This window comes from Carassius gibelio, chromosome B2 (assembly GCF_023724105.1).
Source record: "Carassius gibelio isolate Cgi1373 ecotype wild population from Czech Republic chromosome B2, carGib1.2-hapl.c, whole genome shotgun sequence".
NCBI classification, from domain to species: Eukaryota; Metazoa; Chordata; class Actinopteri; order Cypriniformes; family Cyprinidae; genus Carassius; species Carassius gibelio.
In genome coordinates, this window is record NC_068397.1 from 23032022 (window position 1) to 23042170 (window position 10149).

The window sequence follows — 10149 nt, forward strand, 5'->3', positions numbered from 1 at the left end:
CATTGTATTCTTTCCCATCCCCAAAACCCATTCAGATCAGTGCATGCCCACTGAGAGAGACAAGATTTGTCTGCAGGAATCCAGAGGAGAGGAGGGGCTTTCTCCCTCTGAAGCTCTCTGCAAGGAGTCTCCAGAAGCTGTGGATTTGCAATGCATGGTTGACCTTCCATGCACTATCTTCAAAGAAACTGTAGGTGGCACTGATTTTTTACATTATCTTATCAGGTGTAAATGAAATGTTTGACTTTGATTAAATAATATTCATTACACATTTTAGATTTCAGACCTGAAATTAAAATTTAAATTATCAATGAAGTTTGGACTTTAAATGACAGGACTTTAAAGTTGACTCTGAGCACTTTTAAGGTGTATTACGAGTCTCAGTCCAAACATTCAGACTTGTTATTATCATTGCTATTATTATTACTAATTGTTGTTATTATTATTATTAGTGTAGCTAATTCTAAAAATGAAGACTGAAACATTACTGTTATAAATGACATGGGTGCTGTAAAATAGATTTTTATTTTATAATAATTAAAATATTTTGTTTTAAACTACAATTTTTAGGACTAATATCTATCTTAAATTCTTCAATTTAAAACATTAAAACCATTAGGTTATTCACCATTTTAAATTATCATGCTTTTATTTTGTCAAAATACTGGTGACATGCTTTAAACTTCTCTCTATAAAAATGTTGGAAAATACGTTGGGAGTGTGTATATTAAGTAAACCTAGCACACTTTGCATTTCCAAATCTATAAATTAAACTCATTAAGTTCACTGCATTTAATTTGAACCGAGACTCTGAAAACACTTGATTACGGTTTATCTGTGCTTTACTCTGAAACCAACTAACTATGTAAGACCATACAGTTATAGAATTAAGTCAAAGACTTTAATTTAAGTTACATAAAAGCTGTATTGTGATTATTGTGCAATCCAATTTATTTTATGCTTTATATTGAATGTAATTTACTAAAAGTTTTTCATAATCTCACGAACCTCCTGCAATTCCCTTACAAAACCATGACATTGGGTAAAATGGATTAATCTAATGTAAATGCAAATGGAAAAATATTGCAATTTGTTGTAGTATGTTAACTTTGTAACTTCTGTTTCTTTTGCCTTACTGACCAAGTCACATGTATTGTATACTGTTTTAGGGGATTGGTAGAGAAGACAGCTTAATTCATGAAGTCCCATGGACAGATGAGTTAAAGACACCAGAGACAATTGAGGAAAATGGTATGAGGAAACCAGACATGCTTGATTCATAATCATTTATATTTAAGTGTTTTACGGTAAAAACCTAACCAACTATACTGAACTACATGAGTTAAATGCATAAATTGTATTTTTTCTTTCAAATATATTTGGAAAAAAAAACCTTTGATGCCCCTGTCATTTAATGCTTTATTTAAAAAAAATAGTAAAGAATGAATACATTTTTGTGAGACCCTCCTTTTTTTGCTTTTTAGGTCTTCAGGGACTTGAGGAATCCTCTTCACACTCTGTAGTCGATCCAGAGTCTCATCCGTTCATCTCTGTTTTCGGTAGCATTCCCAGTGCAGACCTTTCCACTGACACTATGAGCCAGTGGGACCTCAGCCTTATGGAAGTCAGTTCTTTGCCATCTGTCGGAAAGTCACCTCCCACAGAACCTCCGCAGTCCAGCAAAACCTCAGCAGAGGCCACTGAACTCAGCCAGGCATCATGCAGCAGTGCTGCGAATGCCCAGAAGGTGCGTTTCCAGCTAAGCCAAACGCCGTTCGATTGCAAACTGTTACGGCCTTGCTCTGTGCAGCTTGTGAATCTCCTGATGCTGTCAAGTGTGCAAAGGCCAAACGGTTTCAACAGAAAATGCTTCTCTACACCCAAAGACCTGCGAACCCATCAGCGTGTTCATACGGGACGTCGGCTGTGCTGCTTTAAAGAGTGCGGGAATGGCATTTGGCGCCTACAGGGTGTTCTCACACACGGACATGCTTATGCCTGCAAGATCTGCGGCAAGAAGTTCAAACGCAAGAAGATCCTGAAGCGGCACGAGCGATTTCATACAGGCGAAAAGCCATATTCGTGCAGGAGGTGTAAAAAGACATTTGCCCTGAGGAAGAGCTTGCGAAGACACGAGCGCTTCCACACTGGAGAGAGACCTCACGTCTGCCCACACTGCAGGAAAGGCTTCCGTCTCAAAAACAATTTGAAGGCTCATCTGCGCTTTCACACGGGTGAAAAGCCCTTCATGTGCAATCAATGCTCGAAGGGTTTTAGGATCCACAAGAACCTTGAGAAACACAGGCTCACTCACGCGCCCCCAGTTAGCTTTCGTACTATTCAATAACCGACAAACGTTATGTGACTTAAACCAAAGGCCATATTTCTACCTCACATCAGAACCACTGTATCCAGCCGGTAAATACAGCACGCAATGGCAGTAAGAACGTCAGGGCAACTCATTTTGTGTTCACTTTTTCTCTGTTATGTTGCAGATGTTTCTAGACAGTTTTCTTCTATTGTAATCTTTGCCCCCGACCTCATCTGTAGTAATCCTATACCACCTTCTTGTTCTTCATTAGGATCTTGGCCCTAAGTGTGGAGTGTGGCACATACCGGGCATTAGAGGGCGCAGTCATGCAGTCCAATGCAAGTATGACTGAATCTTGCTTGATGTAAATATTAAAATCATAGTTCTAGGATGGTTTTAAACTCTTTATTTTTCAAAGCATTAGTTTTTCTGCTGTCATAACTCTTTTAACAACCTGAACCTTTTAACTTGCTTGTCTGAACCCATTCAAGAGGGTTAATGTGTGGGTGAGCACTGGAGATGATTGGATGCTGCAGGATTCACAGGGCTTTATATGACCTTGTAAACATTTTTTAAGAGATTTTTAAAACTTCACTTTCTTAGCACGCTTTGTTCACTTCAAGCAGATTTTTAAAAAAGCTAAAAAAAAAAAAAAAAGCTTTAACAATACTGCTTGCATTTTTCTTTTTTGTCTTTTAAATGTACTTTTTTGCATTTAATGTGATATCTCTGTTTGGACCAAGCAAAAATTGTTCTCTAAACCATAAATTGACGTTTTTTCTTTTTTTTTTCTTTTAATGTATAAACTTGAATTTCTCTCTTCTTTTGTTTTTTGTTTTTCTTTGAGATATGTTTTGTCAATCACTTGTTTTTAGTTTGATATAAAACAATCATGTTGTAACTTAGATTTGTGAGTTTGTAGCCAACAAATGAAATGGTTTCACTATATTTTGTTTTTCCATTACTCATAGCCATTGACAAACATATATAGTTTCGTTTTGAATAAACAATAACCTTGGCTTTGTTTACTGGGCTGATTATATATATTTTTTCTTTTATGTTTGAAAGGAGCAACCAAATATAATTTCTTCCTATTGAGTAATGCAACTTCACTCAGTTACGAGACCAGGATGTAGTGATCTCAATTGAGAAATTTTACTGAAGTAATAGAAGTGATAGAACACTCAAATACTTTTTCAGCCATCATTCAACGTAACCTTGCGCTTATTTTTAAGATGAGGGTTCCTAAACTGGGGTTCGTGAAGAATATTGATAAAATGCTATTAAGTAATTTATAAATATAAAATTTAAAATAATCAAAATAAAACACACAAAGAAAATATTTTGTTACATTTTGTTTAATGGTCATGTAACCATTAACTGACACGAGAAAACAATGGCTATGTGAATGTTTAATTATTAAAATAGTTTGTGAATAGTGTCATATTTAACACAAAAAAAATATTTGTAAAAAAAAGCACTTTCTTGATTTTTCTCAGATGAAAAAAAAAAACAATTCTACTATATTTTGTTTTAATCAGAATATATGTTTTGAATAATCATCAGTAGACAAAGACACTTTTTATAGTGTACTAAAAACACTTTATTTTAAACCAAACTTAAACCATTTCGGCTGTCTTTTATTAATACTTGAATAATTTCTGTAACGCAATCAAAAATAAAAAAAAAATAAAATCGGCTAAACCCCATAACTAAGGCAAAAAAAAATTGACATGAGAGCACCTCTGAACACTGATCTAAGATACTGTCTGTACAACATGAGAAATTTGCATTAAACAAAAAAGAAATAATAGAATTTCTGAATGACTGTATTACCGGTACTTGAGATTCACTAACACTCAAATTTTTCATCATAATCATAAAACTACTATATTTGAAAAAGAATACAAAGGTTTTGTGTCCCACTTTCACATAAATCACTACAATCACACATAAAAAATAAATCACGACCAAAACTGAGTGAAAAAAATATGGCCCAAATAAAGTACTACAATCACATAGGTCCTTTTCTGACAATTTCAGCGTGGGAAAACAAACAAGTTGGGGCTTAAAGTATATTCACTACTAGCTCCAACAGTTGTAACGAAGACATTTTCAACAGAGGGATTTTTTTTCTCTGCTTTTTTTTCATGCCCAAGCTATTTACAACAAGAACACTACACCTTCACTCAGAAATCCAGTAAAATTCTGTTGTGTTCACATAAAAAGACTCATCCAGGCATGTTAAGACCCAGACACAGGAGGATTCTCATTTATTTGACGGTGGCCGAGTTCTGGCTCTTGATTGAACACCAGGCCATGAAGATATCCCTATTGTTAAGAGAGTAAAAAGTGAAATTAGCATTGCAATCTGGACATAAAAAAAAAACATTAAACAAGCACATGCACACAAAAAACAAACCTGCAGTGTGTTGCCACACATTCATTGCTGCAATACTCTTTATCCCAGTCTCGACTCTCCACGGCAGGGTTTGTACATCCAGCACGGACACAGAGATTTGTAGAAGGAGCTGAAGAGGAGGCTTCAGGAGCAACACTTACCTCCATCTCCATCTGAAAAAGAAGGGATAAAACATATTTGAAGAACATTACTTGTGTTTGATCTTTTAATCTTTTCGTTAATGGCTGTTACTAATAAGTTCAATTACAGTAGCTCTTAATAGTAAAAGAACAGTCACCCAAAAATAAAAACTCAGTTGCCTTTGACTTCCAATGTATTTTTGGTTCATACAATAAAAGCTTGTAAGTGGGAACTGAAACTCTTCAGTGACCACTTCTCTTCTTCAGAACATAATAGAACATATTAAAAAAAAACAAAGTCATACAGTGGTGTGATACAGGGGTCATACAGGGGTAACTTCCTGAATCCTGACTAAGTAACATAGTGTGAAGCATCGTTGAAGAAACTAACCAACTCCGGTCTGTTTCCTGAGACGGTTGTAAATTGTTTGTTTAAACCATGCACAGGTGGTGGAACCACATAAGTTTGCAACACTATATGCAAATGTTCATTTGAAATATGGTTTCAGGAAACACAGAAACCATAGTTGGGTAACAACAGTTTCAGAAAAAGCTTTGAAACAACATATGACAATTTTCAATTTTAGGTGGACTATCCCTTTAATTAAGGGAAAAACAAACCTCTTCGGGTTCCTCCGTCACAGCCTCATCTGTTCCAGTGACCAACTCCTCTTTGGGGTCTTCAACTTGCACCTCAACAGGGGTGGGATGTACTGAGGCTGAGATGGTGGTTGAGGCAATAACCGGATTAGCACTTGTAGCTGTAGTAACAATAATCGGTGTGGAGAGGTCGGAGTGTAAAGAAGCGGGCACGATCTTTATCTGAAGAGGTGGAGGTGGTGTAGCCGTGACAGCCACGGACCCTCCTGCCCCTCCACGGGGCTTGGCCTGAAGCGGAGGCGGGGCTTGTGTTTGTACCATCTGCTGCAGACGTGGCGGCGGTGGGGTGCCCTGCATCTGCTGCAGAGGTGGAGGCTGACGTCCGGCAGCAGCTGGCTGCACGGCTCGCAACGCCGCCGGAATCACCGTCACCATGGACGTGGGGATCTGGTGGATCTGAGAACCTCCTTGCAGCATCTGTTTAGAGATGATGATTTTTGTGACAGTGGGAGTTGGGGGCTGGCTGATGGCTAGTGGTAGAGAGCCCGTGCGCGAACGGGTAGTGACTTGAGGCCCGTCGAGGATGATATTGGAGGCGCAGATGTTGGTGATAGTGTTCTGCTCAGGAATGGGCGTCAGCCGTGGACGGGCAGGGGCAGCAGGAGTAGGAGTGACAGGTGCGGGACAGGGGACAGAGGGAGGAGTAGAAGGAGCGCTATCCTCCACCTCAGTAGATGACTGATGAGAAACAAAGAAAAGAAAGAAATAAGACTCGAAACCAAAAACCCACAGAGGGAAGACAAGAAACAATTCACTTACTTTTGAGAGTTGATTTGCTCTGTAAGTTGCCAGCGCTTTCAGATACTCTTTCTTGGCTGCCTCCGTTTTCCTTTTGTAAACCTGAAATATTCATGAAAAACTCTAAATTACTCAAAATTGGGAATCCAAATACAATTCCCGCTTTTAAAACTTCTGAATAACAAATATTTGGGACAATGCTATTCCATTGTTTTTTTTCTTGCACACAGTGTTTACACAATTTTTAATGACTTTGGAATCTAATAAGACTTAACTGCATTTCAGTAATTGTCCTGAAGTATAAATTAGTCGATGGTATCAAATCAGTTTATCTGACCAATGGATGACAGTGTAAGACTTACTTGAAATAGACAACTTTTGTAATATAATAAATGTAGTTAATGCCACTTTTAATAAATATAATACATCCTAGATGAAAAAAATAAATAAAAATCCTTGATAAAAACAATTTCTTAACACACACAAAAGAATACTGGCCCCACTTGAGTGGTAGTGTAGATGATTTTAAATGGACTGCATTTTTTGCCATTGAGAAACTATACTCCACCTGTTTTTGCTCCTCTCCAAGGCTGTCCCACATGGACGCCACTATCTTTGACACCTCACCGAATGTGGCATTGGGGTTCTGGCCTTTAATGGCTGCCTGGGTGTCTCTGAAGAACAGAGCATAGGCTGACACTGGCTTCTGTGGTTCATTAGGATCTTTCTTCTTTTTTCCTTTTTTGCCTCCGAGTGTTGTGCCCGTGTCTGCTGGGGTCAGAGGCACCATGGCCGGCTTACCACCCACCCTCCTCACCACAGATGGAGGAGCAGAGGAGAGCTGGGCAGAACCCGTCAAGTTGGGCATGAGAGAGGCTGAGGATGGGTCCACCAGCATAGTTTTCTAAAGCACAAATGAGGAGAGGTTACAAGATGGAACAAAGAAAGAAAATGTGCCACCAATCAAGCCCATAACTGAAAGACTCACTTGTCTGAAATCCTCCATGTCTTCATCCTGCAATGAGCCAGCAGGGGATGGTGTGGTTGACAACAGTTGGTCAGGAGACTTTGACACACCGGCTGTACCACTAAGGCTGAGACCTAACTGAGCACTTAGATCTGAATGGTCTATAGTGGTGAGCTGGCTGTGTCCTAAGAGACTGTGGTTCATGTCGTTTATTGGAACATCAATAGTCATGGAAGAGGAACTGTTGAAATGGGAGCCAACTGAATGCCCGAGATCCTTAAAAGAAGGTAAAGTCTACACATTATTCCAGATTGGCAGCAATTCAAATGCCCATACTTACACCCTAAAATAATGAACAAATGATCACTGACAGAAAAAGAAAAGCTTACCACACCCAGAGTTGAGCTCAGTAGTGTACTCCCCCCTGGCTGGTTAATCACACCCATACTCAGGTGCTCTATGCCCTGAGATGATGGATTCATGAAAGCAGAAGCAAAAGAGGGATCATTCCCCACTACCACTGGATTCCTTGCAAGACTATTTCCAACTCCGGAAGCACTTGAGGTCTCAGCCTGTTCAGCCAGCTCTCCGAAATGGGCTTCCACATCCTCAATGGTGAGCGCAGAATCTGGATCCAAGGAGATCGGTGGGATTTCAAACTCTTCATCACCCAGACAGGGTGTATGGAAGGTTTTCTACAATAAAAAGAAAATAAAAGGAAACCATTATATATATATATATATATATATATATATATATATATATATATATATATAAATGGTGTATAATTCCGAAACAGTACATAGAGAAATATACATATGTATAAAATCTATATTCTTTAAAATAAAATAAAAAATCTGATTATAAATATACATATACAGATGCTGGTCATACAATTAGAATATCATTTAAAAGGAATATAATATACAAGTTTCACTTTTTGAATGGAATTAATGAAATCAACTTTTTGATGATATTCTTATGACCAGCACATGTATAGAGAGAGACAGAGAGAGAGAGAGAGAGAGTTCAGAATATTTTATAGAATTTAGAACAGTTACTTGAAGTTTGTGTAGCACTACCTCAGATGACCAATGATGACCAGGTCCACTGATGGTCAGGTATGAATCATTGCCACCTGCGAACTAAAAAAAGAATAGGTTAAATGTGTATCAACTGCGTGCACACGAAACACTAAAAGATACACTAAATCACTGCATTAATAAACAATGTATAGTTAATTAAACTTAAGATATTTTCCTAAACAAAGGTGCCAGGTGTACCTTGTTCACGGGATCATATCCATTGTAAGACGAGTTGTCCATGAACTCGGACTCGACATGTTGACCAGTCCCGTCAGACAGATCAGAGTAAAAATTCAAATCCATGAGGATAATACGAAGATCTCCTGACAGCAGAGGACCGGCTGAGCTTGTAACAACCCAAGAGCAACAAATAACAAAAAATCTACAGGCCAAGTCATCTAAGAAAAAAAAATGCTATTCACCAAAGGTAAAGAACCAAGAAAGGCAGCACCATGTTCTCGGTATTGTCCAGAATATCCTGTGTTGCTCGATTAAATAATGCCAATAAACCTCATCAAGCGATCCAACACGCAGCGCAAGTATAACTAGATTTGTTTTAATAGGTATATAGAAAACCGTTAATCAAGAGCGGTAAGTTAGATAAAGGCTTACCAATTCAGCCAGCCAGCAGAAGCTAACGTTAACTGGCTAAATGGTGCTAGTTCACAGATGTGCTACTGTTAAACCCAACATGAGGTTTCATTCATATCACAGGCCTCGCGGAGAAAGACTTCTGCTATTTCCGATGCGTAATACCCATCGTCTTATTAAACAGCACTATAAACTATATATTCTTAATATATATTCATAGTTAATTAACAAAGTCTGATTTAGAGTTGCACTAGCAGACAGTTGCTGAAAGTGCTAAAAATGGACCGATTCGATCGGTTCTCTGCTACGTTTGTCTGTTTGCATTCACAAATCCGATTAATCGCATTCCGAGCAGGCCAAAAATAAAAAAATATATAATGTAGCTAAAACGTTGCTTACAACTGGTAAAAACCATAGATGTGTTATTTGTCGTCATTATGTATTTATAATTCAATAGCCATCACAAACTATTTTTTATGCTGCTTCTACAATGTCACATGACAGCCGTTACTTTTATCAGCCATGTTTACGGTGCACCAATCACGGTCGTTTATGATTACTTGAGAAGGACTCTTATCGAATATTTCCTAAAGATTGAAGCGGTGTTGTTCCATTTTTTTTATAAAGAGCCAATACTCGCAAATGATTACAATACGACAATGATTGTCCTGTGATTTGAATGCATCTCTAAAAAGATTCCCGTTATCTGTGGCCCCATGTGCTCTTAGAGGAAAACCTTTTTTTTTTGGCCCATTACTAATGTGCATTAAAATCCTTTTTTTTTTTTTTTTTATCCTCTTCATATACTTTCCATTGGTTAAAATAACATCAAACCTTTTAAATTCTGACATTACGGTTCCTTTTACTTGAAGTGAATATAGAGCTATATGATTGATCTCCGTTGAGCTTTCAGTTTTCGCCATGACCAGGTGCTATGCATTAATCCTCTCTAAAAAACTAAAAAATGCTTTATTTAAATGCAGTATTTTTCTTGTGAATTTGTAACAACGTTTTTAATGAATTTCAAGTCTCTTCTATTTTCCAACTTTCAATTGTTGTTCAGTCTTGTGCAGAACCGCACTATCTAGAAGTGACATTTTTGAGGGATAAAACATCAGCAAGCATGGTTTAACTTTATAATACTTAGGGTGTCCCTTTAAAACTAGCCATCCTGATAGATAAAATTGTAAATTGTTATTTGAGAAGTGTCTAAAATGACTCATGTCAGCCAGTCCCTCAGTGGTTCGTATACTTTA

At 37.8% G+C, this 10149-nt stretch overlaps 2 protein-coding genes across 6 annotated transcripts in view; one reads left to right on the forward strand and one right to left on the reverse strand.

Moving 5' to 3' along the window:
• LOC127950358 (zinc finger protein 502) overlaps window positions 1–3335 on the forward strand; it is a 4910-nt gene extending 1575 nt beyond the window's left edge. Inside the window, exons 2-4 of the mRNA XM_052547348.1 lie at window positions 36–190; window positions 1170–1251; window positions 1485–3335. Coding sequence (XP_052403308.1) covers window positions 36–190; window positions 1170–1251; window positions 1485–2347 — 1100 coding nt within the window. The 3' untranslated portion in view covers window positions 2348–3335. The remainder of the gene's footprint in view (window positions 1–35; window positions 191–1169; window positions 1252–1484) is intronic.
• Window positions 3336–3799: 464 nt separating this feature from the next.
• LOC127950355 (TOX high mobility group box family member 4-A-like) lies at window positions 3800–9211 on the reverse strand. Of its 5 annotated transcripts, none has more exons than XM_052547344.1 (10): window positions 8915–9211; window positions 8501–8625; window positions 8279–8362; window positions 7607–7912; window positions 7239–7493; window positions 6819–7154; window positions 6272–6352; window positions 5474–6190; window positions 4734–4885; window positions 3800–4642 (listed from the first exon to the last, which is right to left on the reverse strand). In XM_052547344.1, exons 2-10 carry the CDS (start codon window positions 8603–8605, stop codon window positions 4585–4587), a joined length of 2094 nt encoding a protein of 697 aa, XP_052403304.1. In that variant the 5' UTR covers window positions 8606–8625; window positions 8915–9211; the 3' UTR covers window positions 3800–4584. The 5 variants fall into 5 exon arrangements, with proteins under 5 accessions (XP_052403304.1, XP_052403303.1, XP_052403305.1 ...); XM_052547343.1 differs by having other exon boundaries at window positions 8725–9211; XM_052547345.1 differs by having other exon boundaries at window positions 3800–4541; window positions 4582–4642; window positions 8501–9211.
• Window positions 9212–10149: the final 938 nt, after the last annotated feature.

Bases quoted from the DNA above. Each gene is read 5' to 3' on its own strand.
- LOC127950355 (XM_052547344.1), bottom strand. From the start codon at position 8,605: ATGGATTTGAATTTTTACTCTGATCTGTCTGACGGGACTGGTCAACAT. The intron at 7,155-7,238 runs GTGAGTCTTTCA...TTTGTGCTTTAG, and splicing joins ACATGGAGGATTTCAGACAA to AAAACTATGCTGGTGGACCC. The intron at 6,191-6,271 runs GTAAGTGAATTG...GTTTCTCATCAG, and splicing joins GAGCAAATCAACTCTCAAAA to TCATCTACTGAGGTGGAGGA.